This window comes from Elgaria multicarinata, chromosome 2, assembly GCF_023053635.1.
Source record: "Elgaria multicarinata webbii isolate HBS135686 ecotype San Diego chromosome 2, rElgMul1.1.pri, whole genome shotgun sequence".
NCBI lineage: Eukaryota > Metazoa > Chordata > Lepidosauria > Squamata > Anguidae > Elgaria > Elgaria multicarinata.
Window position 1 is genome coordinate 165,557,867 of NC_086172.1, and position 27,628 is coordinate 165,585,494.

Here is a 27,628-nt window from a genome sequence, read left to right on the forward strand (position 1 = left end):
CACCCATGTTCCCCAGCAACTGGTGCACACAGGCTTACTGCCTCGGATACTGGAGGTAGCACAGGAAACAAGCTGACGCATGAAAAAGTTGATGCAAAGACGCCCATATTGAGATTTTTAATATTTTTTTTACTTTTTTACTTTTAAAAGAAAGGTTGACATTAAATGGAACAAAAACACGATGTTATATTTATAAGGAGGAATGCCAATATGCCAAAGATAGCAAATCTAAAGTAATTACTCCCACATCGACCATAATGTCAGCAAACTACAAATCTTTATCATTACAGATTTAACAGCTTGTGATGCACAGAATGCGTTTGCATGGTGTATCCAAGGGAATTCGATCAGAACTGAAACTCTGCATTTCCTCGCAGGCCCACCTCTTTAGAGGATGAGGATGGGAACCTGTCGGCCATGGGTGCTTTCAGATAGAGGGCTCCAAATGCTTCAATCGGGGCGGGGGTGGGGGGAAATCATGGAGCTATTCTATCTTTCTCTCCTCAACAAATTTTCTCTTATAAAAAAAAAAAGAGAAAGTAGTGGGAAAACATGGGAAGGTTGCAAGTGGGTGAGAACATCCTCCAGACCTGGTGCGTACTCCAGATTTTTGAGGGCTCCTGGGAAGGACAACCTCAATGGGCCCCCTTCTTCAGTGAGTCAACCTTTTCATTCCCATTGTCACCAGCTGCTATTGAGTGGTATAGAAATGCAATAAATAGAGCTTCGGCTATTGGGCGGTATAGAAATGCAATAAAAAAATTATTGCTTTTCACCCTCTTTCTCATCATTGTTACTTCTTGCTTGCTTGACAGCCAAAGAGCAAGGAAGCTATGGCATCGCCTGCTCCTCCTTCTCACCACTCCTATTGTCTGGGTCAGAGTGAGAGGTGGGGGAACAAGCAGGTTGCAAAGGTGAAGAGGAGGAGGCAGGCCAGGGGGCTCTTGTTAATGTGCCCCTGCTGGAGTGTGGGCCCTACCCTTGATGCCGGACCTGCCAGAGCCTTATAAAATTCCTTGAGTGAGACAGGGGGCTTGTCTTGATGGGGGGAAAGCCCCAGGGTGGCTCTGCAGTGGTGACAGGTCATTTATATGACGCAGTGGCCATTGAGGAGCCGTCCCAGGGCATTCCCTTGAAGCCCCAGATTAAAAAAGTTGGGGACTTACCCTGACTTTTTCCTGTGAGCAAGGCGCCAATGCGCATTTCATAGAATCACAGAATAGTAGAGTTGGAAGGGGCCTAAAGGCCATCGAGTCCAACCCCCAGATTTGCCATCTGTCGCCTTGCTCTGGTGTTACAGCGTAGGCGCGTCCCAGCCAATCAGCCGGAACAGGGAGGAAGGGGCGGGCCAGCAAGCCAAACGACAGCTGGAACGCTTCTGCAGCCCCAACAATAGACAAACAGGACCGGCGGAGCTTGGCAGGGGGAAAGAGGTTTAAAAAATTAAAAAATGGAGGGATGCGCAGGTGCGCCAGTGTACGGACACCGGTGCACTGTACGGCTGCTCCTTCTCTCAGGAAAACCAAAAAACTCGCTACTTAGTGTGGGGACAACCCACAGGAGCATAAGTGCAGGGATTTGGGGGCTCGAGGCACCAATGTGCCCTCATCAACACAGCCCCAGGGCAGTGGCATAAGCAACTTTTGTGAACCGCCCAGAGAGCTCCGGCTATTGGGCGGTATAGAAATGTAATAAATAAATAAATACCCCTGTGTCTCCTTTGCATATAGTCAATTACTTAATCAAAGATTGGAAATGTAAGGCAATGATGTGGGCGAAGTAGAGTAGGAAAAGAATGGTCATGTTGCTTATGTGCACAGGGAGGAGCACCATCCCGCAGCTAATGACTCACATGCCTAATCAACCTCTCTCTCCTTCCCTCCCTCCCTGCTTCCCAGCAGATCATCATGAAGAATTCAACTACCAAGCAGCCTCCTTCTTTCCATCTGCTGGTGCAAGGCGAAGAGGAAACTTCCAGGGCAATCCTATGCATGTTTACTCAAAAGTAAGTCACACTGTAGTCAGTGGGGCTTGATTCCCATTATGTGTGTTTAGGATTGCAAACCAAGATGAGAGTATGGAAAATATAATCTGGAGGGGAAATAAAAATAATTTCCTGGGTTTTTAGTTCTGGAGCACTTTTAGAACTTTTAGATCAGGGTGGACATGCAGAGGCGAACAACAAGATCTCAAGACCACAAATGTGGGATGCTTCATCCATTGCTGTTTTTCTAAAAGACCACATGGCTAATAGGGAATCATAAGTGGGGCCTATAACAAAATGTTTGAGTGTTCCTGTTCAGGGAGGCAGGAGCCATGACCTCTTGTAAGATATTCCATTCCATTCCCTCTCCCAACCCTCACAGTTTTTTGGTTAACTCTGCCTCCTATAAGTCAGCTTTCCAGAGGCACTGAGCTCACACATTCTAATAGGGTTGTTTTGGGGTGGTTCCCCCCCCCGCCCAACTTTTTTTGTCTGAATTTTTTTTTTGTAGTTTTCCAAATTTTGGGGTTTCTCTGAGCATGCTGATACCTCCTTTTTGTGTGAGTGTGTGTGTGGAGCTCTTTTTGTAACATAAAGATTGGCATTTGTAGAATGAGTTTGCAATTAGGGCCTTTTCTGCAGTGGCACCCTGGCTGTGGAACAAGTTCCCTAGAGAGGTTTGCTTGGGGCCTATGTTGTTTTCCTTTTGGTGCCAGGTGAAGACCTTCTTATTGATTTACTTCCTTCCCCAATAACACCAGTGATGTTAGAAACTTTCCAGGGAACCTAAAAGATAAATTGGGGGAAAATTTAATAGAGAGGGATATAATGAAGCTAAAAAATTGGTTAAGGAGGATGAACACTCGAGAAGAATTAGAAGAGGCACTAAAGGAAAAGAATTTATCGTGGTTAAATTATTATCAATTAGAACAGTGGACGAAGAAATGGTTAAAGGACAACGGAAAGTGTAGAGAAATGACAAAATTTGAGGAATTGATTTTAAGGAGAGAAGTTGAGAAGGGAGAAAATAAAAGGATAAAAGGTTTGACGAGTGAAATATATAGAATATTGGTTGGGAAGGGGGAGTCAGAAAATATGGGCAAGATGGTGTGGGAAACTGATCTGAAGGTACAAATAGGGCAACAGAGTTGGGAGGGAATATGGAGACAAAGAGTGTTGAGAAACATGTCAGTGAGAATAAAAAAGAATTACTATAAGATTATATGGAGGTGGTATCTAACCCCGGTGAGATTAAATAAAATGAACAAGCTGAACTCAGCAAATTGCTGGAGAGGATGTAAAAAAAAAGGAACGTATTTACATATGTGGTGGGAATGTGAATTTGTTCAGAAATTGTGGAAAATGGTGTTTAAAGAGATAGAAGACATTCTTGGAATGGAGATTGAAGAGACACCTATGGTGGCATTGCTATCATTATATGGAGAATTAAAGTGTAATAAAGAAACAAAAGAACTGATAACGAATTTGCTGACAGAAGCAAGGTTGATCACATCTAGGAACTGGAAGGTACAAGGAGATTATCATGTCAAAGATTGGTATAAAGAGATTTGGGATATTGCAATAAATGATAAATTGACATGTAATATAAAAGTAAGAAGAGGGATAACAAAAATGAATGATTTTGAGGGAATTTGGAATCAGTTCCTAGAATATGCATTATCTAAGGGGAGTGGAAGATCACCTCCAGAAGAAACAATGAGATTTTGGAAACAGGAATAGATCCCGGGGTGGGGGTGGGGGGTGCACTTTATGTTATGGGATGATGTCAAAAGATTAAATTAGAAATGTTATAAGGTTATTCAATTCTATGTATTATGATTGTAATTTGTAAATTTTTTGTTTGTTTGTTATTGTACTGATGTATGTTTAAGTTTAATAAATAATAATAATAATAATAATAAAAGAAGACCTTCTTATTTTCCCAGCATTTTAGCAGTCTAGTCTTTTAACTCTGCTGTTTTAAATCTGGATTTTAAATCTCTGCATTGCTGTCAGGTTTTATTCTGGTTGTACTTTTATTCTGGTTGTACTTTTATATGGCAGTTTTATGCTTTGATATTTTACACTGTTTTATGCTGAACCTTGAGGTTTTAGTTTTTGTGAACCACATAGCTTCGGCTATGGGGCGGTATGGAAATGTATTTATTTATTTATTTATTGCACTTATATACCGCTCCCATAGCCAGGGCTCTCTGGGCGGTTTACATACATACATACACACACACACACGTATACATACAAACAATATATCTATGACATGATTGCAGGTTTTGAAGTATACAGGGTTGCCACCATTTTATGGTCAAGGGCTTAATGGGAGAATTTAGTGGGTTACACTCTTCTGGCATGGAAGGGAACTGTTGCGAATGTGTACAAAATATAACATGTGAACAAAACATAGTAAAAGTGTGGTAAAAGGTAAAAAAAATGTAATTTCCTAGCTTAATGTCCAGCCAGGTGGAATAATAACAAAGAAAAATGACTTCTTGCATAGTCAGTAATTTTCCATTAGTTATTCCTGGCTGTTTCAAAAAGTGCAAAGAGAAATTGATTTTTAAAAATAAAATAAAAAGACTAGTGGAGAACCCACTTAATCCAAATGGGATGGTTTTTTTTGTGTGAATGCATGTTCCCCGTTTTTAAAATTAACAGAGCTGTAAAGAATGCAATGCTTTTGTCTTAACATCTCACTTTGGGTTTCACAAAGCTTAAATATTACATTAACCGTTTGTGAACTGAGAGTCAGCTGAATCCAACCAAATGGTTTGTTCTTTGTCTATCTGTGGTCACCATAGCTACCATTTCAATCTGCTAACATATGTAGTATTATTTTGTTCTTCAGTTCTTTCATCCACAGATGCTGTCAAGAATTTTCTTTGTTCAAATCTGATAAATTTGCACCAGATTTTGTCTCTGTTCATTGCTGTAACACAGCAATGGTTACAATATCATATATATACTAATCTGAAACTTGTAAACACCTAGAAATTGAGATAAAGAGATTGATCCTGGATTTCCATACATTCTCTTTCACTCCAGTGGCATTAGAACATATCTGTCTTTTCCTTATATGCTTTGTACTTAGTTCAGTTTTGAGGGAATCTTCAACTTCATCACAATCATAATTAATAACAACACGTATAGTAGTGTTAACCTCCCATGTCCTTCTAGACACTGTGCAAATATAAATTCAGACACAGTTCCTACCTGCAGGCTTCTGTCCTAAAGAATGCAGGAAGCAGACAAGAGAGGAAAAGGAGGGGGAAGCAGATCAGTCAAGATTTTAAAAATATAGATCTTTAAACTTGGTTGAAACAAAATAATTGTAGTTTCAGGGAGAACTATAGCTCAGCGGTAGAATACATGCTGTGCCTTTAGAGATCCAGTTAAAAGGATCAGGTAGCAGCTGATGTGTAGTCCTGTGTATTATTATTATTATTATTATTATTATTATTATTATTATTATTATTATTATTATTATTTCTATACCGCCCCATAGCTGAAGCTCTCTGTGTAGTCCTATGCTTCGCAGTCACTTCCAATCAGAGAATACAATACTGGGCTAAATGGACAAATAATCTGACCCTGGTATAAAATCCTTGTTCCTTTGAGTGACTATGCAGGTGACTGCTGCAGGTATGGAAAAAAGATGCAGGAAAGAAATGGAAGAAGACGTAAGAATTAATTCATTTGAAGGGGAAGAAAGGGATGGTGGAATTAGAGAAATGAGACCTCTAAAGCTAAAGAGTTTAAATTGGATGGGATAAGGGAGAAGTAACTAGTGTAGAGAATGGAAAAGCAAAGATAAGTGATTACAGCAATTCAGGTGAGGCAGCAGAGTTTAGAACAGAGAACAAACAAGACCAATGAAATGGATATTATAGTAATCCTTGGGTGATCATAAGAGAGGATCTTCTTATTACCCTTATGTGATAGAAAAGAATGGATTTTAGCCTTGCCAAACAAAAAAACCATTAAAAAAACATGAGAGACTAATTTAGTGGTGGATATAAGGTGAAAAAGAAAGAGATCCATCCAACCTCTCACTTATTAGAACTCAGGAATCATTCACACAATCATCTCTGCACATGGGAATTGTGGTTTTCTATCAGCCTATATTGACCTTTTGCTACATCGCTAAAGCACACTCCAATGCTATGGACACGAACAGAATAGAGATGGTGAGTTAATGTTCTTAGAAAATTCACTTAACAGAGAATTTTTAACACTTTTTGGTTCCTCATATGGGGCTGAGCTGCATATCACATTTCGCTTTTTGTGTGTTTTTTAATGGTGAAAGATGGCTAGATTTTGGATTAATAATTTAAAAAGTTGGGAAAGGGGGAAGATTATTAAATCCAATCAATGTTTCTTTCACTGGGGTTGTCAGGCCATAGTCAGGCCAAGTGGCAGTAGTTACATATGAGACATTGGTGCATATTTTGATCTGCACTGAAGTGCTACTTATACCCTAAAATATACCAATGCTGGATCATCTGGACCCAGACATAGGAGAATTTGTCTCAGTCTTCACATGCTAGTACTGCTGAAGATCATGAATATCCTCAAGCAGAGCTTCAGAGGAAAAGATCTGTGAGAGTCAGTGAAGCTTTTATATGATAGGCGTAATCCCATTGATTGCCCCCTCAATGATCGGAAGCTCCTGAACTCAAAACAAGCTGATAATGAGAGTTCAGCCACTTCGTTTTGGCTTTTTAAAATTTTTATTCTAATGTCACTGCATTGTTATCACCCATTTTTTGGAATTGCTGATAATCCCTCACAGACATTTATACATTTTATTCTCTCCCCCTAAACAATACTCCTGCAATCTGCAATAAAATATGAAATATTAAAACAAATAAGACCCAAATCAATAACAAGAACTTCAATATGCTGCCATCCGTATACAGCAGGGCCAAATCCAGCTTTTTTGGGTACCCTTCTGGCCAGGTTCCCCAGATGGCCATGCTCCCTTTCCCTGCCCCCCCTTTTATTTTGTGGTTTCTCGGCTTTTATGCAACGCAACACAACACAACACATACACACACACCCGTTCTAAAGGGTTGAAATGCATCTCCTAAGGCTCAGTTACAGGCAATAAGAGCTTTAAACTAAAATACGCTGGTATTTTTTGTTTGGCCCCCACCCCTTCTGTCTTCAGAACCCCCAACCACTGGAATCATAGAATAGAGTTGGAAGGGGCCTATAAGGCCATCAAGTCCAACCCCCTGCTCAATGCAGGAATGTTGGCCCTTAGGGCTGTAAGGGATGGGTGAATGTTACTGGGGCTGGTCTGTCTTTTAACGTGTTAATTTTATTATTATGGTTCATAGGAAGAGGGAGATAAGAGGCCCAGCTGCATGGGGGAGAATGACCAGGAACCGCCTGAGGCATGTCCGCTTGGCCTTGAGAGACATTAACATCTCAGGCGGAGGTGTGAAAGATCTACGTATGAAAAGCCAAGGGGAGGGGGGAAGGAGTTGGAGAAAAGAAACTATAAGGTGTACTTGGTGGGAGGAGATGAGCGCGGCTGGCTGACTCCATGGCTGGGTGATGTATGAACTGTAGTTTTAGTCTTTGGCTTGCTTTTTCTGGGTTCTTATATATATGCATGTTTTAATAGTTTTTAGTATGCTAATCCCATGTAACCTACCCTTATCCTGAAATAAAGGTCTTAAACCTCCAGATTGTGAGCTGTGTGTGTCCGTTCTGGGGATCTGTGCTAAATCCAGTCTAAGGGCCAGCTTGGCTGGTGCGTGCTTCCTTTACAAGGGCTCCCCACTCTTAATATACAGGATACTTTACATCAGGGATGGGAACGTGTGGGCCTCCCTATTGCTGTTAGACTGCAACTTCTATCGTCGCTCACCATTGGCTATACTGGCTAGGGCTGATGGGAGACCCTGCCACTGACTCTCCTACAACCTTGGGAGGGGGAATCGGATGTTGGGCCGCTCCCCCCTCTCCTAGCCCTGTGTCCTGCTTTGGCTGTAGCAAGCTCTAGATGCAGTGGAGTCAGCCCACAGTCAAGCCGACAGGGGGTTAGCCGATGGGGTTCGTGCTACAACATTATTATTATTATTATTATTATTATTATTATTATTATTGCACCATCAATGTACATGGTGCTGTACAGAGTAAAACAGTAAATAGCAAGACCCTGCCGCATAGGCTTACAATCTAATAAAATCATAGTAAAACAATAAGGAGGGGAAGAGAATGCAAACAGGCACAGGGTAGGGTAAGCAGGCACAGGGTAGGGTAAAACTAACAGTATAAAGTCTGCACAACATCAAGTTTTAAAAGCTTTAGGAAAAAGAAAAGTTTTTAGTTGAGCTTTAAAAGCTGCGATTGAACTTGTAGTTCTCAAATGTTCTGGAAGAGCGTTCCAGGCGTAAGGGGCAGCAGAAGAAAATGGACAGAGCCGAGCAAGGGAAGTAGAGGCCCTTGGGCAGGCGAGAAACATGGCATCAGAGGAGCGAAGAGCACGAGCGGGGCAATAGTGTGAGATGAGAGAGGAGAGATAGGAAGGAGCTAGACCGTGAAAAGCTTTGAAGGTTAACAGGAGAAGTTTATAGTGGATTCTGAAGTGAATTGGAAGCCAATGAAGAGATTTCAGAAGCGGAGTAACATGGTCAGAGCGGCGAGCCAAGAAGATGATCTTTGCGGCAGAGTGGTGAACAGAAACCAACGGACTGATGTGAGAAGAAGGAAGGCCAGAGAGAACAACACAGATAATTTAAGTCCAGGCAGAGGTCAGAAGAACACAGTCAGTCAGTCAGTCAGGCGAGAGCATCAGGCAACAACAGGGGGTTGTCTTCATGGCACCAGGTTGGCACCGCCTCCCTCCTGACCCCATGGTTTTACTCTCCTGGGGTGGGGTCAGGTAATCCTGACACCGAGGAGGGAGTGCCAGGTTTCTGGGAAGCCATCTGGGTCCCAGAGCTGCCTCTGCCCTCTTCCTGGTGGAAGGCGACCAATCGCTGGTTGCCTTCCACCAGGCTCTGCCTCCAAGTTTGCCCCAGATTGGCGACACAGCGGAAGTGTCATATTGATGTTTCCCCCTTTGAAAAAGTCAGGGTAAATCCCTGACCTTTTCAAAACACAGCATCATGGGGAAGGCCTGCAGTGGCTGCGAACCTGCGCCTGTGTCATCTAATTGATGGGGTGGAGATCCACAGCCACTGTGGGGGGTTTCCCTGCATGTAGTCAGCCCCCAGGAGTGCTCAGGATAACAAGCAAGAGGTCAAACATGGTAAATCAGTCAGGTACAGTCCAGAAGCAGGGTCGTTAGGCAGTCCAAAAGGTCAAGAAACAGGGCATCAATCGCAGACACGGTTCAATTATTATTTATTTATATAGCGCCATCAATGTACATGGAGCTGTACAGAGTAAAACAATAAAATAGCAAGACCCTGCTACATAGGCTTACATTCAAGAGGCAAGGTATAAGGCAGCATGGACCAAGTTGTTCCAACACTGGCTGGATTTTCTGTGAAGGCTTTTAAGCGCAAAGTCTGCTGGACTCCACCCAGAGCTCAGCTGCAATAATCAAGCCTCCCTTTCCAGAGCTTTACTGTTGAGGAGTCACTTTCTCCTGAGGAGATCTTTCCTGGAGGCGAGCACTCCTTTATAGAGGAGCCCTACTAACCTGTCTCTTGAGGCAACTACGTTCCCAGGGGTTGCTTAGCCTCTGCCTCAGAGACAGAATTCCCCTGACAGGGATGGCCCTGCTACCACCTTCCCTGAGGGCTCCGGTGGCATTCCCTGGACTGGGGTGCCTTGCGTTTCTGGGGCCTCTAGCCCGTCGTCTGAGGATGACTCCTCCAGTGGGGTCATGATGCCGGGTCCTGTTGCAGCTGCTGCAGGAAGTATTACTGCAGCAGGAAGCTCCTCCTCTGAGACTTCAACAGCGACCTCAAAAAAGCCCAGGGAGGGCAAAAAGAGAATGGGACCATGTGAAGGGAGGGGAAAGGAGAGGCCACAACCTTCAGGATCCTATGGCCTCACCATCCCCATAGCAAGATGGGCTCAGAGAGCCATCTAGCTGACTTTGTGTTTCTGTTTTAGGAGGAACAGGGGGTGAAATTCCCTCCATCTTTTTCTCCTACTCTGCCTGTTTCTTACCGGCATGGCTTTGGATAGACAAAAGGCTCTAATCTTGGAACCCTCTATCTAATGGGAAATAAAGAAAAATAAATGAAATAACATGGATTGTCATCCACCCCAAAGGTGATTGTGAACATGGGTTGAGCTGTACTATATTTGGCTGCCCAATGTGTCAGTGTGCACACCCAAATCACATCCTAAAAAAATGGGGGGGGGGGAGATGAAAGTGTGCTACACCTGTGGGTATAGTGCTATTCCCTTCTTCAGGAGAAAAAGTCAGATAAAATCTGAGCTCTGAGTAAAGACAGAAGACCCACAGGTAAAATACAGGATGTCATTGTTTGAATGCCCCATAAAATGTGAGTGAATGAAACACAGCTATTGCACACTTAAATGTCCATTGTGGAAGCACCCTTAGATACTCAAGACATTTAGCAGGCAAAGCCTTTTCTGGTTTGGAGATGTGAAAAGTGAAACGCTTAACTTCCTAAATGTATCTGTGTGAGTTTGCTGTTTAAAGGCATAGCAGCAGCATTAGTAAAGAAATAAAAAATAACAAAAAAACCTAGTGGAAATCCTATATAAGAAGCCATTTTTAGAGGGAGATGCTTAACTTAAGATTCCATGTATACACTCAGATCTTTCTTGGGCCTTCTACATTTTTGTTGGTTAGGAGCAATTTCAAATGAATTTGTAATGCTTACCAAAGGGACAGATTGCCACCTTCTGTGGGAAAGCTTGTGGAAGAAGGAAATGCCAGAGGCCTCCCCCTCTCTTTAAAAGGCGCCAGTTCCCAGACTGAAAAAGACTGGAACAGTGAAAGCTTTTGCTGCTTAGAAGCCGGAAGGAGCTTTGTGCTAAGTGAAATGCCAGACTTCGCCTCCTCCTCCTCCATCACGGGATGTTTGTCATTACCTTTGAAAATCCAGAAAAGAAAAATGTAGGGGAACTCCTTACCTTTACCATAACGTTCTTCCCCACTGCCTCCCCTTTCTTGACCTATGATCAAAGTAAAAGCCAGAAAATCAGAGTAGTTGTTTCAATGTTTGCATTTTAAATGAATCCTAAAGCAAACACATAGAAGCAACGTTTCAATGCTTTGAAGGTAAGCAAGAGATTTCAGTATTATTTTAAGATATAAGTTTTGAGGTAGGCAGCCAATGTGAGGTCTCCTGGGGGCTGTCTAAATAGTCAGAAAGCTTGAGTGGGTGTGTGGTGGCGATTACACGACGCAGCAGCAATTGCACACCCATCCTGGGACTTTCAGCTGAAGCTGCAGAGAAAAAAAGTCAGGGTAAGCCCCACAAGATTTTTCTCTGGAGTGAGGTGAGGGCACATTCTTGGGGACCTGGTGAAGCAAAGGAAGCCATCTGACTTTGGTGTGGTGTGGGATGATATCATTTCTTTAACATATCAAATCAGGAATTAAATCAGAATTTCCAAGAAACTGGCTAATATAATACCAGTCCAACATTACATTGTAACCTTTTTTAAAGTATGGATTTTTTTGTGTGTGTTTGTGTTTAGTGGGATAATTATTAATCTTGCTTCCCTTCTTCTGAGATGTTTTTTTCTGCCAGGAAAAAGGGTGATAATACTATTTACATCCAAGTTTAAAATGGCTCTGCAAGGTGAGGAAGGATTGCCATATTCAGACTTTAAAAGGGCTTCTGTTCCTTTAAGAGTTGCACAGAACAGCAAATTCTGCTGGCTAAGTGCAATGAAGTGGGTGATGGGAAACATTGGTAAAATTAACCCTTCTGTACAATTCTGGAAAGATAGGAGGGGGTTTCCAGAATTTAGAGTTGGCAGCACCATTTTAGGAGATTTCTGGGGCCAGTGTGGCTTAAAAATCACAACTGCTCTCTAATTTTTAGAACTTATCTCAAATTGATCAAACTCCAAACTACACTTACCTATAGTAAAGAAAACTATATAGTAACTTATCTTGTCAATTTAAATTCCAGTCAATTGCAAACAAGCCATTATTTCAGAAGCCAGGAAAAGGGTTCCAGCACTAGTACAAAAGTAGACTTCTGCTTCCCATCTTTCCCTGAACATCTGTGACATTCAGACATTCGATAGATGCTCTGAACATTCCGTTACTTCACCTCAGTAAAAAAGAAAGAAAGAAAAGCTCATCAAATTGAACTTCGGATTGTCACACAGATGGTAAAAGTACAGAGTCTATGTCCGGGGGGGGGGGGGGGGTGGAGTGCCAACCTTAGGGTTAATGCATATTATGAATTAGCTAATAAATATTATACGATCTTGAGTTTCTTTGTTATTGTAATGAACCAAGCACACAAAGCCCAGAGCAGACTTTGGAGAGATATCCAAGGAAATGGATTGTCCACAATGGTGTGTGTGTGTGTGTGTGTGTGTGTGTTGGGGGGGGGGGGCTTCCTCCCTCAATAGCTGCGTCCTGAAATTGGCTGGTTTGAACTCTCAGGCAAACCACTCCTGGTAGCAAATTGTTGAAGCCCATTTTAAACATGACACCTTGGGTGGTTCCAGACCAATGCTTCTCAGGAAGGCATTCTACTGATTTATTTCTTTAATTTGTTACATTTATATCCTGACTTTCCTTTTCGGAACTCAAGGCAGCATATATGATCTTTTTATCTTCACAACAATCCTGTGAGGTGTGTTAGGCTGAGAGTCAGTGACCTGACCTAAAGTCATCCAGTGAGCTTGATGGCAGTGTGTGTGGGGGAGGGGGGTGGGGCTAGAATCCGGGCCTTCCCATGCGAGCCCAGCACTCTAACCACTACACAATACTGGCTGATATTCTATCTCTTCTTCCTAATGGGTTTTCTGTAGCAAGAAAAAAGGAGAATGTAGTGGCAGGGTTACAAGTAGAAGACATCATTGTCTGTCCCCTGCCCAGAAAATTCCATGACTGAGGCATGGTGACTGCACGGTAAAAGCCTCATCTGGAAACACGTGCAAACAAATAGACTTATCCAGGTTGGGTTCACTGCGCTAACATTATGTAGAAATCAGGGTGTCTGAACACCTGTAGCACACCAAAGATCCCTGGTGTGCTAATGTTGCATGTTTAAAGTACAGCGACCCAGTTTAAGTATAATGCTGAGGACATCGAATCCTGCATAATTACTAGCTTTTGCTGTGTTTTTTAAACATTCAGTGTCACGTTTAATTGGGCCTGAGGGAGGGGGGTTGGAGAAACAGGAGCTTTATGGAAGACCTTGTCAATTATCTGCCTATCAGCCCATTTCTAAAATTCCATCGTAATTTAGACTGAGCAAGAGACAGACAAGGCTATGCAAAGAAGAACTGGGGGGGGATCTACACAGCGTACTGAAGGCGCACGCAAACGCCTTCAGAGCGACCCGAAAGTGTGTGTGTAGATCCTGCTGGAAGAGGCAGAGGAGGCGGCGGCTGGGGAATCCGGCTGCGTCCTTGCCGCAGCCACCCCACCCCTGCCGGCCTTGTCCCAGCCACGGGGGTGGGGGGCGAGACCCCCTCCCGCCGCAGACCAGGCTCCTCCTTCCCTGCCCAGGCCAGCCCCAGCCCCAGCACGTCCTCCGGGCTGATCAGGAGGCCGGCGGGGAGGTGGGCGGCGGTGGCAAGGACGCCTCTTCCTCCTCCTCCGCCTCTTCCAGGGCAGGATCTACACACACGCTCTCGGGTGGCACTGAAGGCGCTTGCGTGCGCCTCCAGTACGCTGTGTAGATCCCCTCCCAGAATCATTTACGCTGCTTCCCACTGACATCTATGTGATAAAGTAAAAGAGCTTTTTGCAACAAGATGGGCATACCTACTCCTCCCACAAGAGACTGGAATCACCAGCAAGAAAGAGCAAGTTTAGGCTCTCTTCTTGAGTGATGGTAGTTACTCCCCCACCAATAATAACAATAATAATAATAATAATTTATTTATTACCTGCCTCTCCCTCTGGATTGAGGCGGGGAACAACACTAAATAAAATATAATACGTAAAACTAGTTAAAAGAGCATATAAAACCAATACAATATTAAAATAACAATCACAGCATCTTAAAATTCTTAGGTTTAAAATTCATCTGAGAAGGCCTGCCGGAAGAGACTAGTCTTTATGACTGTCTTAAACTCAGAGAGAGCATTAAGCTGACGAATCTCCTCCGGCAGGCCATTCCACAGTCTGGGGGCGGCAGAAGAAAATGTCCTCTGGGTAACGGTTGTCAGCCTAGTTTTGGCTGACTGGAGTAAATTCTTCCCAGAGGACCTGAGTGTGCAGGGCGGATTGTATGGGAGAAGGCGATCCCGCAGGTAACCTGGACCCAAACCATGAAGAATAGCTACCATTCTTAGGTAAAAAAGAAAAAGATTCAGAAACACAGTCAACATAGGGCAAGATCTGCCTTGCACTTAAAACATAAGGGAAACCAATCCTATGCATATTAATTCAGAAATAAGGCCGATAGGAAGTGGGATGTGCAACAAAATGTTGCAGCGTAGAATGCTGCTCCATTCCCCTGGCTTGGTTTCACTTTTCCTCCCACAGTCACTCAGCTTTCTGTGTTCACTGAGTATGCTAAGCCCTCAATGGGCTGTTTTTTTTTTGGGGGGGGGGGTCCTCCCATTTTTTGCCTTTATTCCCCGTAAAGACTTTCCATACCTCTGAAAGCCTTAGGGTTACTCTGAGTCTGCTGGCACCTCCCTCTTGTGTGTGGGTGCTGGCCAGTTTGGCTACATAAGCAACAAGACCCACCACTTGAAAATGGGACATAGAGGGAATGATAATCAGCGCAGCTCACTCCTAGGTAAACTGCATAAAATTGCAGCTGGAGGCACACTTACCTAGGTGTATGCCACACTGGACACAGCGGGACTTAACCATGCATAGTATTGGGCTGTTACAGTGCAAGTCTATACATGTTTACTTGGATACACATCCCATAAAATTCACTGGGGCTTGCCCCAGGTAAGTGAGTACAGGATTGCATCCTAAGTGCACAATCCTTTGCATGTTTAGACAGATACTCAATACCTGCTTTAAAGAGAAGAGCCATAGCTCAGTGGTTCCTGCATGCAGAAGATTTCAGACTGAATATCCAGTATTTCTACATAGGACTGGGAAAGACTAAAGACTAACACTCTGCACAGCCACAGTCTATCAGTTGTACACATTAGTGAGCTGGATGGACTGTTTGTCTCAGTATAAAAAGCAGCTTCTTAAGTTCCAGAAACTCTCCCCTCTTTACCTCTAGTAAGGTAGTTCTATCAGGTGCCTTGAGATCATGGTCTGGGACTTGGCAAAGCAGAGCCAAACAGTTGCCAGGTCAATTCATTTCTCAGCTCTGACAACCCAAGTGAAATGAGCAAAGTCCTTTATCACATCTTTGTTACAGCCAGTGGGAACTGGATATGGCACAATGAGGGTTTGGCAAGATTTCCCAAGCAAAAAATTTTTTTTTTAAAAAAGTGTTTAGTGCTTAAAGCAAGGTTGGCCAACTACTCTATTCTTGGGAGCCACTCTTTCCTCCAGACATGGTAGAAACTGCAGCTTCATGCTAGAACACATGCTTTACATGCAGAAGGTTGATGAAAATGCCGACCCAGTGTGTAGCTCCTATGAAAAAGGCAAATTAGGAAAGGAACTGAAAATAAAATTGCCAAGATCATAGTCCCATCATACAAACTGCGGTGTGACCACACTTAGAATACTGTGTACAGTTCTGGCCACCGCATCTAAAAAAAGATATTGTAGAACTGGAAAACTGCAGAAAAGGGCAACTTAAATTGATCAAGGCGCTGCAGCAACTCCCTATGAGGAAAGCTTACAACATCTGGGACTGTTTAGCTTAGAGGAGAGGGAGAGGAAACATGATAGAGGTGTGCAAAATTATGTATGGTAAGGAAAAAGTGGATAGGGAGACATTTTTCTCCCTCTCTCATATTACTAGAACCCAATGGGGTCATCCCATTAAGTTGATTGGTGGGAGATTCAGGACAGTTCAACGGAAGGACTTCGTTACATGGTACATAGTGAAATGACGGAATTCACTTCCACAAGAAGTAGGGATGGCCAACAATTTGGTTAGCTTTAAAAGTGGATTGGATGAATTCATGGAGGATAAGGCTATTGGTTAATACTATGTCTATATGCTACTTCCAGTATCAGAGGCAGTATGCCTATCTACACCAGCTACGGAAGAACATTATTATTATTATTATTATTATTATTATTATTTATTTATATAGCACCATCAATGTACATGGTGCTGTACAGAGTAAAACAGTAAATAGCAAGACTCTGCCGCATAGGCTTACAATCTAATAAAATCATAGTAAAACAATAAGGAGGGGAAGAGAATGCCAACAGGTACAGGGAAGGGTAAGCAGGCACAGGGTAGGGAAAAACTAACAGTAGAAAGTAACAGTAGAAGTCTGCACAACATCATGGGTGGGAGGGTGCTGTGCACTCATGTCCTGCTTGTGAGTTTCCTGCAGGCAGCTGGTTGGCCACTGTGTGAACAGATTGCTGGACTAGATGGACCCTTGGACTGATTCAGCTCTTCTTATATTCTTATGTAAGGTCTCCCGTTTCCATCCCCAGCACCTCCAGTTACAAAAAGATCAGACTGCAAGGAACATGGAAGTCCTGTGCCCAGGTGCATCACTAGGCTGTCCCTGGCAGCGAATCTCATCATCTTGGCCCCGAATGTCTTGGGGCTGGCCAGCCCAGGCATCCCTGAGGTTGTTCTCACTGCTGTGCAAGGCTGTTGTGTGTGGCTGGAGGTGGGGACCCAACAGCCAAAAGGAAGAATGGGCTCCTGACCCATTTTGTAGCCATTTTGACTACATATGTTTTCCACACTCAAATGAGTTTGGTATTAGTATGCAGATGATGTTTCTACCCTCCTCCCTCTTCTCTAAGAAGCTTGAGGCAGCATATAGTTCTCCTGCCCTTTTATCCTCACAACAATCCTGCGAGGTTGAATGCACTGAGATATAATGATTGGTCCAAGGGCCACCCAGCAGATTTCATAACTGAGTGGGCATCTGCCTATGGGCCTCCACAGACCTAGCTGAACTCATGACATTTTCTATAATAAAATTGCCATCATCCAGTGCTAATGGGCCTCACAGGACAAATGTGCTCAGACATCTGAGGTTACTGGAGGAAGTTGGACTGAGAACATCCTGAAAGATCCTTTGAAGAAACAGATTCAAAGTTGTTTCCCAACATTATTTATTTATTTATTACATTTATATACCGCCCCATAGCTGAAGCTCTCTGGGCGGTTTACAAAAGTGGGCGGTTTACATTAACTGGGAATTAATGGCCATCAGCCCTGAGCATATGTATTTGGGAGTAAGCTCCATTGAACTTGGTGGGGTTTACTTCTGAGTAAACATGCACAGGAGTCAGCAGACAAAGTGGCTCCAGAATTTATTTGTTATTTATTAGATTGTTATCCTGCCTTATCACAGGAGGGACAGGGCCTTTTCGGTGGTGGCCCCCAGACTATGAAATGATCTCCCTGACGAGGCTCGCCTGGCACCAATGCTGCTATCTTTCCGGCGCCAGGTTAAGACTTTCCTCTTTGCCCAGGCATATGGCGGCACATCTTAATCACCCACATGTTTATTTTTTTAAATGGTTTTTAATGCTTTATGTGTGTATATTCTGTGTTTTAGAATTTTAAATTTTGTATACTCGTTTTTATCTTAATTTTAGAATTTCTGTAAACCTCCCAGAGAGCCCTGGCTATGGGAGCGGTATATAAGTGCAATAAATAAATAATAAATAATATTATCACCAGTGGCCTCAAGATAGCAAACAATGGCTTGGTTTGTACATTACAATCCAGAGTATGCATTATAGGTAGAGTATGGCTTAATTTGCACGTAATGACATCCCAGAGTATGGGTTGAATCATTGGTTGTTGAATTATGGATTGGTTTTAAATCATGAATTGTTTTTACGTGCAAACCCTGTACTATGGTTTAACTATGGGTTGTTAACCACAAACAACCTAGGAACCCATGGTTTGTTGTTGGGTTGTGTTTAACAACCCATAGTTAAATCACAGTGCATGTAAGAACCCACAAATCAACAACAATCCATGTTCAAGATTGTTATGTGCGACGCAGGTCATTAAGATTACGACAATAAAAATAAAGATGTCAACAATAAAAATCATTAAGGCAGCAGATAAAACACTAAAACCAGCCAGTTAAAAACCAATTAAAACATCAATAAACTGCAAAAGGTAATTAAAAGGGTCTCAGACCTCCTTAAGAGACACTGAAGAACAGGATAGAGTTGGGTTGGCTAAACAGTGTGCAGGCATACATGTCTTAGAGGGTGATCTACATTTTGAAAGGCCTTTTCTCCATTAACAACCTGCCTAAACTCAGAAGGTGGAAGAACGCAGAGCTTCCAGGCAAATTGACATTTATTTATTCCATCTGGCAAAAGAGAGGCTATGCAACAAAGACCAAGGGTGGATCCAGACAGCGAGTTCCAAGAACTACCGTTCAGAAGGCATTGTGCAACTGTTCTATCTTTTCCTCCTTAAGGGTTTTTCTTGTGAAAAGGAAAAAAAAGGATGAAAAAAGCAGCATAAAAACATGGGAAGGATGCATTACAACAGTAACATCATATCGCTTAGACCCCCCCATAAAATTCTGTGAAGGATGCAGGGCAATGGTGAGATAAAAGTCTCATCCGGAAGCACCCAGTGTCTCCAATGCTAATGTCAATTAGAGGGCAGATTCATGTGGGGTCGGATCTGGGCCTAGAGTTCTCCTTTTTCATATTCCACCACTGTCATGTTTTTGCACTAAAAAGGCAGGCAAAATGTAAAGTTGTACTGTCTGCACAGGGCTAGGAAATATGGATTGTGGGGTGTGTGTGTGTGTGTGAGAGAGAGAATATTCTATAATATTTTGTATTCTCTATCCCCCACTAAAAAAAGCCTTGAGCAAAACAAAGACAAACTGCATGTTCACAGCATGCTGCAACTTCAATTCTGCAAACTCTTCAAGACTGCCTCTTATTTTTCTCTCCCTCCCGATGTGGAGAAAAAAAATGTTAGATGTTGACAAGTTCTCTGCCTGAGCCTCCCCCACCCCCTTCCTCCTCCTCCTCCCTCGGGAGTAGTTTGAGGGGAAGAGGGAGAAAGAAGCCTCCTTCACTTTGGAATTAACGTTAATACAGCTTGAAAAACATGACACTGGCCTTCGTGTGTGTGGTGTCTTGCCCTAATGGTGGGTTCCAACGAACAGCATTGCCTGTGGGTGGGTGGATGGAGAGGCACATTTTGGCGTTTCAAGGAGACATTTCAAATCTCCTCCAAGGTTTCCCCTCCCCGCCACCTTTCTTCAGTTAACATTGTTCTGTGGCGTTAGAAATCTCCGCTTCCCTTTTCGTAACCGCTCCCTTGCCTGTGAAAACACGCAAGCAAAGTTACCTTCATATTCTAAAGGTGGAAAAGCTTTTGCTCTGCTCTCCCTCAACTCTGCGCCACGCGACAGAACCAATTTGCTTAAAAACTCCAGCGATCCCAATGACTTTTCCTACCTCCACCACCTCCCGCCGCTCTTTTCTCGGAAAGAAACACACATAGCTTCACTTTACAGAGCGAGATTTGGCCGTTTGAAAGAAACCGGGGAAACGACCCCCCCCAAAAAAAATATATTAAAAATTTAATATACCACTACTACTAATAACAACAACCTTCCGCGCACCCGAGTGGGAACGCGAGTCAAAACAGCCTGGAGTCACTTCGTAGTATTATTTTAGTTTCTTTGTATGGAGATTCCATTCAAACTGTTCAGCGTGTCGCTAGTAACCTTCCGCCAAGGAGGAGGGGGTGGTGGAGGCAGAGGAGGGGAAAAAATAGTCCCAAGCTACTCCTCACCCTTGTAGCTGATGAGGGAAGTGAGTATGCGTGTGAGGGAGAAAGAAAACAATTTGATTGCAACTCTCTTTGCGGGGGCCACAAAATCCACTTCTTTTGCAACTGGGCCTTTTGCTTGAGTGTGGCCAGAGCCCTTCTTTAGGGCAGCTGCCAAACTCCCCCCCCCTTTCTTTTTCTTTTTTTCCCCCCTTTCCCCTCTATAAAGATACAATGTAGTCTTGGAACAAGCTGTATCATTGGGCGTAGAGATTGCAAAGCTCCAACCACGTAGATACCGCCTCTCCACCTAACCTTAACAAACGGAAGCGCCGGGCCGGCTTTGACGGACGAGGCTGGCGGGCCAATGGACGAGGGGGAAATCTTCCCAAAATGTAAGGCGGGCCAATGAGAGGCGCCGGGGGCAGGCTCGCGGGGAGCCTAGCAGCTCAGGTTGACAGTGACTAGCCCCAGTCCAGGAAAGAAGTGCAAAGGAAAGAGATGAGCCTCAAAGTTCGAAGCTTGCTCACATTGCAGGGAATTTGAAAGGAAAAAAGAAAAAGGAAGGGGGAAGGGAATCCAGGGGCCCAAACCCTGCAATTACGCGGGGGCAGCTGGAAACCTACAGTTGCAGCTAACTTCCTAGGGGCTGCTTCCTCCTTCCCCCGCCTTTTTGCAAAAAGAAAAGAAAGAAGAGCCCTTGTTTTATTTCCCCACTCTTCCCCCCCCCCCCGCCAATTTTTGACTCTGGTCTCTTTATCTTCTACCCCCTCCGCATTTCTTTAACCCCCCCCCCCCCCGGTCCTCATGCCAGCCATGATAGAGAAGGGCCCGGAGGTCTCCGGGAAGCGCAGGGGGAGAAACAGCAACGCTAACAGCGCCGCTGCCTCCGCCGGTGCCAACAGCAGTAACAATGGGAATAATAAAAGTTTGGCAGCGGCAGCAGCGCCCAATGGGAATAGCAGCAGTAACAACTCTTGGGAAGAAGGCAGTTCTGGATCCTCCAGCGACGACGAGCATGGTGAGTCTCCCAGGGAGGAGGTGGGGGCTTTGAAAAACAAAACAACAACCCCCCCCCACAAGTCTTTATCAAAGCTGAAACAAGTTTCCCTCTTTTTTAATGGACCTCATTTTGAAAATAACCATTCTGGTTTATTTATTTGAACCAGGAGGAGGAGGCATGAGAGTGGGAACCCAATATCAAGCAGTTGTCCCTGACTTCGATCCTGGTGAGTCGTCGTCGTCGTTTCCCCCCACCCCCCAAGCAGAAATCTAATCGTTACACGGCTGAAGCGTGCATTTACTTCTCCTTTGGAGGAAGCTCGTGTGAATATAATGTTTGACTGTGTAACTCTCTTTCGCCCGCCCCCTCCTCAGTTCTCCAGGAATTTGGGAAGGGTACGCCTCCCAACTTGATCCAATGCCTCTTTTTACTCCGAAGCCTAAATCCTCACCGAGTTCAGTGGGGTTTACTGCCAAGAAAAGGGCTTGCATGGTATGGCAGCTCCTTTGCATGCTTTTTTTTTGGTTTTACTCGGAAGTACATCCCCATAGAGTTCAGTGGGGCTTGCCCCCAAAGTAAGTAAGGAAGTATGTCTGGATTATGAGCCTTGGACAGTTAACTCGGTTCTGGTGTGTTTCTTAGGGCTCCAAGGCGCTTCCTGCCTTTTGTTATACTTGTAGTGATAAATAAAAGTGTGTGTGTGTTTTAAAGAAGCGGGAAGGTAACTACTTACCTCCACCCTCCCCACGCCGTTTGCATTTTCACCCTGCTGTCCAAGGAAAGAACAGCAACAAAAGGTTTCGGGTGGGGGGGAGGGAGGAAGGGAAACGTGTTCGGGAAACGTGCCACCACACATGGGGATGAACGGGGGTGGGTTGCAGGAGTTATTCTGGGGTTTTACTTCCTTCTATGAAATACCATTAAAAAAAATCCGATATTTTTCTTCTTTCCATGGAGGTTCCTGTTAAGTCAATAAAACACGGAGGAGCAAGAATTAATCTCGTTCCTCCCCCCCCTCTTCTTGGCTTTCAGGTGTGGCTACTATTTTCATATTCACATTGGCATAGGTGGAAGGAGGAGTTGGCCCTTTATGAAAATCGGTGCCACTCTACTCTCTTAGGCTCCTCCCCTCCCCAACGCCAAACCCGACCCCCCCCCCCCGCACATAATGATTTTAGATGCAATTGACCTAAATCCAATTACTTTTTTTTTTTTAAAAGGAGTGGTTTATACGATTAAGCTTTTTGAAGAGGTGCTGGGCAGAACAGAGATGTCTACACTTCTTTCTCTTTTAATGATGAAATTTAGGGCCAGTAGAGTAAAGGACAAAAAAGAAAGAGAGCCAGTTAATAAAAACAGCACAAGTCTTTCCAGGGAGGGCTTTCTAAACTGGGTAACAAACCGATTTGTCCATCGAGAGAGACGTTTAAAGTGGGGAGTTCTTGATTCTCTTTCTGTGCTTGGAGATATGGTGTTGGGAATGGAAAATAATAAAATAGCGTCAGTTTTTCGTTCCTTTACTTAAGATGAGCAGATTTATTGAAATCAACTGTTTCCCTTTTGGGGGTTGGGGAGAGGGGAGAGGTACCCAATGTTCCACATGTTTCTGTTCTCTTTCAGTTTTCTGTAGGCTTAATTTAAATATGGTACAGGGACTAACTGAGCAAACAAAGGAATTCAAGTGTTCCTGTAAGGCAGAGAAATAATAATAAAAAAGTGCTCCACTTGTATGTGTTGAGAGCCATGCCTATATTAAAAAAGGAAGAAAAGAAAGAGGGTTTTACTTCCTTAGTTTTGAAATGCAAGCATTTTTATTGTTTCTTTGTAACCGTAGGTTAATGCTATCTTCCTTTAAAAAACAACCCTCTACTGTTTTGGTCTTAACACTTTAGCTGACTCTAGTATGTTAGTTACTGTAATTGAATCCCTTGTTTCCTAACTATTCTTTTTTTAAGCCCACAAAACAAGCTCCGTATACTCTGAAAAATGTGATTTCTTTTTATAGTATGACCCCGAGGAACTTCTGATAATTGATTTTTCTAGATTGCTGACTGTCATAATGGGTGATTGTACTCAAAATATGTTGAGTTGGTTTGTAGTTTGTAACGGCGCAATTCTATGCGTGTTTAGACAGAAAAAAAGCCTACAATTCCCAGAACCCTCCAGCCTTGCTGACAGAGACATGCTAGGTGTTGCATGACTTCTTTCTGTCTAAAAATGCATAGGATTTTGCCCTAAGAGTGCAATCCTATACACGATTAGACAGAAAAATGTCTCAGGTAATGCTGGGAATTGTAGGACTGTTTTCAGTCCGAACATGCATAAGATTGCACCATAAGACTTGCAATTTAGAACCATAGAGTTGAAGTGGGCTTTCTAGGCCATCTTGTTCAACCCTCTGCTTGAAGCAGGAAATCCAGAACTAGACTATATCTTCAACAGATGGCTGTCCAGCCTCTGATTGAAAGCCTCCAGTGAGGGAGAGCCCCCTCCCCCAATAAATGTCAAGCTCTTTTTACTATTAAGAAGTTTCTCCTAAGGTTCAACCAAAATCTGTCTACTATAACTTACCCTATTAAACTTTTCTATCTACTATAACTTAAATTATCTACTATAATTTAGTACTGCTTGATGGGGTAAAAGGGAATGCTGTTGGGCTGGTTTGCATGATCACTGCAGTCCTCTGTGGCTTATTTAAACCATGGTGGGTTGTGGTGTGTATAGGCAGCCATTTTGAATATTTAGCTCTTGGCAAGTGGGTTGCCATGGTTTGCTGTGTGTTATGTACAAGGGTTGTTTGAGGGTTAAAAAACCTTCAAATAACCCTTGACTTGTTTTAGATTTATTTGATGGTTGTTTAACCCTCAGTCAACCCCTGCCGCCCTGGTACAGATATCACAATAAGCCATGGCAACTTCCTGCTGGGGGTTGAATATTCAAAATGGCTACCAGCATGTGCTGTAGTGATTGTGTGAACCTAGTCAACAAGTCTCTGTCCTTGGAGGTATTTAAAGAGGGCTATCGTGTGTGTCCCTCCCCCAGTCTGCTCCTCACCGGGCTAAACATGCCTAGTTCCTTCAACCTTTTTTCAAGGGACTTGTTTCCCATTCCACTGACCATCTTCGTTGCCTTTTCAAAAACCCATTCCAGTTTGTTTGTAACATTCTTACAATGCCATTTATAACATTTTTAAAAAGCATCTCCCAGTATTGGGAACTTGGAAATAATGATTCCATTAATTTTTAAAATGGCATTTTAGTATGCTTTATAGTTATGATCTATTGTTTTTTTAAGCTGCCTTGAGTGCTATGTTTTGGTAGAAAGGCAGGGTATAAAATTAATTAATTAATGCAGCCTAAAATCGCATTAGCTGCATTTGCAGCTACATCACCTTGCTGGCCCATGTTCAGCTTGTGATTGGCTGCAACCCCGAAATCCTCTTCAGATGTATTATTGCCAAGCTAGGCATTTCCCAACGTATATTGGTGCATTTGATTATTAATTGCCAAAATACAGAGCTTTTCTTTTGTCTCTGTTGAATTTTATTTTGTTATGTCAGCCCAGTTTTCCATTCTATCAAAGTTATTTTTATTCCTGTCTTTTGATGTGTTAACTGCCCCTCCCAGTTCTGCAGCCCTTCATCTTTGGCACTGATAAATTTAAATTTCACCAGAGTCACAAACATGCCAGACGCCTAATCCTATGCATGCATATTTTTTACGGTAGTAACCCCCACCAAGTTCAATGGGACTTATTCTCTGGTTAAGAATGCATAGAATTATAGCCTATGGTCACATGCATAGGGTCAGGCTGAATGTGGCCTTAGTCAAGTCACAATTCTCCCTCTGTCCCTGATTTGCAACATGAGGAATAAATAATGCTAGCCTATTTTATTGGTTTGTAGTTAAGATCCCTGAGAACCCATGTGGCACATTGGGCCGGTCAGACAAAACACTAAACCATGGTTAGGCCGCTAACCCTTTTGCAACAAATCGTTAGTGAGTGTGTTTAAACCGTGGTTATGTAGGAATGGTTCACATGACATGCTAAGCCATAATCTTAAACTCAAAATGCTTAACCACCATGGCTCATCATGTCTTCCGAACGGGGGCACAAGTACCCCAAAGTGCTTTATAAATGCTAATACTATACTATGTAACATGGAACAAAATGATATAATGGCTTCCTCTTGCTATAACAGAATATTTGTGTTCTCTCTCCCCACATCCCAGACAGTCACATATTTATTACATTTATATCCTGGCTTTCCTTTAAGGAGTTGACAGTAGCATACATGGCTTCCCTTTCTCCACAATTTTTTCCTTCAAAATGACCCTTTGAGTGAGTTTAAGCTAAGACATAGTGGCTGCGTTCGGATAACACAATAGGCTGTGGTGGGGGAATAGTCAACTCCAACGTTGATTATCGAGGGGATGCTCCCCACATGACATGATTATAATCAAACATGGTGTGAATTAAGGCCAGCGTTGAGTTGACTAGTAGTCAGTGGTGTGTTTGACACATCCCCCCTCCCCCCCAAATCCCATCAGCCATTGCGAGTTGTGCCAGCTGGACTAGAACAACCACCACAACTTTGGCCACTTTTGCCAGGGGACTCTAGTCGTTGAAAAACAGCAACTGTGTGTGATGAAATAGTCATCTGTGTCCGACACACGACACGATAACCAATGGTTGCTAAAATTATCAGTTCTTTACAGTGTTGGTTATTTGCGTTGGTTATTTCGGCCAAATAACCAACCGTGGTGTGAAAAAGTCTGACAGACCATACAATAACCAACTGTTGACAACTGTTGGTTATAGTGTCATCCAAACCCAGTCAGTGGCTCTCTCCAGGTGAGTTTCAGAATTCCAACTTTTGTTTTTAATTTAAAAAAGCATGAGTAGATGGTTTGGGGTTGGCTATGGTGCTAGAGAAGGGAAGTGGTTATTATTGTAGACATGGCTTTTTTGTCATTTTGGTGCTAAAGATGAAGGCTCTAGTGTAGCTGTTAACCAAGTTCGTTACATGGGAGTTTTATGCAGGACCATTCTTGCATTATACCAGTAATATCTGTGTACAGGCAGATGATGTGGTTACTTTCCAGATTGTTCCCAAATGTTAATTACCACGTAATTCATCCATCCCATGTGGCACTAAGTTAGCACCCATATTTCTTCTAGGTTTAAGTTGATGAAGTCACATCAGGTTTTGTGGAGAACTAGTGCAAATTTATTGTTAAAGCATGTTTGAGGGGAAAACATGCTTTAACAATACTTGTTCTAAAACTTCCCTGTTCTCTTAAATTGAGTTGGAATACCTTGTTACAAATTCTAATTTAAATAGAATTGGAATACTTGATGGTTGCAAATGGAATGCTGAAGTTAATGGCAGGATTTTCCTTTGATTTTGATGGAGAGAAACTGTACTCTAGCCCTAATCCACTGAACCCTTTAGACCCATATGCAACAGATTGCATATATGTATAACTTTTATTTACTTTTCCTGAAGGGCAGCACCTTCCACAACAGGTGGCTTTAAAAAAAATCCTCCATGTTTACAGAAAGAGTTTGTGACTTGGCTACAATGATATTCTACAGAAGAGAACCAAATATCACATATCTATGTCCCCTTATGCTTCCTTGAATTGGAGTCATGTCTATATTTTTTTTTAAAAAAAATACAATTAATCCCACATCTTAATGATTAGATTCTGTACTAACTGGGGAGAAGGAACTGTCAAATGAGTTGATAGACCTTAGCACTGAGGTAATTGCTAATGTCAGTAATGTCAAGTGAATCTTCCCCAGAAATATTCTCGTCACCTAGTTCTTGAGTATCAGCAGTTCCTTTTTGGTTAAACAAAAATGCTTAAATCTTTAGTAAGAGCATGAGAAGAGCCATGCTCGATCAGACCAAGGGTCCATCTAGTCCAGCACTCTGTTCACCCAGTAGCCAAGCAGATGTTGACCAGGGAAATATAAGCAGGACATGGTGCAACAGCACCCTCCCACCCATATCCCCCAACTGGTATATGTAGGCTTACTGCTTCTGATCCTGGTTCCCAGAAGCAGGAAGGATATGGGGCTCAAAAAATATCTGAAGTGCCTACAGATATGATACTTGGGGTCTAGAAATGCTCTTCCAGCCCTGTTGGTGACTTCCTTTTTTAGCTGTTTGACAGTCTAAATGTCAGCCAGAAAGATAGGATGGATATCAGTGGTCTAAAGGAGGGGTAGGCAGTGTGGTGCCTGTGGGCACCTTTATCGGGGCCTGCTAAGATGCCCTATCCCTCCCACTTAATTTTTTTTTTTTTAATCCACACATTTTCTTCCTGGCACCTGGGATCACTTCAAAGCAAAGTGAGGGCGTCTACCTGCTGCTGTCTTCATTTGCTCTGAATGCCTCTGGGCTCTATGATGGGGCTCAGAGACATTCTTAGGAAATTAAGGAGGGGTGGAGAGACAGATAGAGCAAGATGATGTGTGTGTGTGTGTGTGTTTGTGTGTGTGTGTGTGTGTGAGAGAGAAATCTATGGGTGGTGATCCAAAATGTGTGAGAGACAAAGAGATGGGGAAATGAATTGGCTGGCAGTGTGGGAGAGAGAGAAAAAGAGTTTACTTTCCGTAAAATAGATTTCTGTTGGTGCTGAAAAG

The 27,628-nt window shown here is 43.1% G+C and overlaps 1 protein-coding gene across 2 annotated transcripts in view; it reads left to right on the forward strand.

Annotated features, from left to right (window-relative positions):
• Positions 1-20,445: 20,445 nt before the first annotated feature.
• The window catches only part of RCOR1 (REST corepressor 1), a 164,332-nt gene continuing 157,149 nt past the window's right edge, over positions 20,446-27,628 (forward strand). For both annotated transcript variants that reach the window (XM_063118071.1, XM_063118072.1), the window contains exons 1-2: positions 20,446-20,992; positions 21,141-21,200. In XM_063118071.1, coding sequence (XP_062974141.1) covers positions 20,779-20,992; positions 21,141-21,200 — 274 coding nt within the window. In that variant the 5' untranslated portion in view covers positions 20,446-20,778. The remainder of the gene's footprint in view (positions 20,993-21,140; positions 21,201-27,628) is intronic.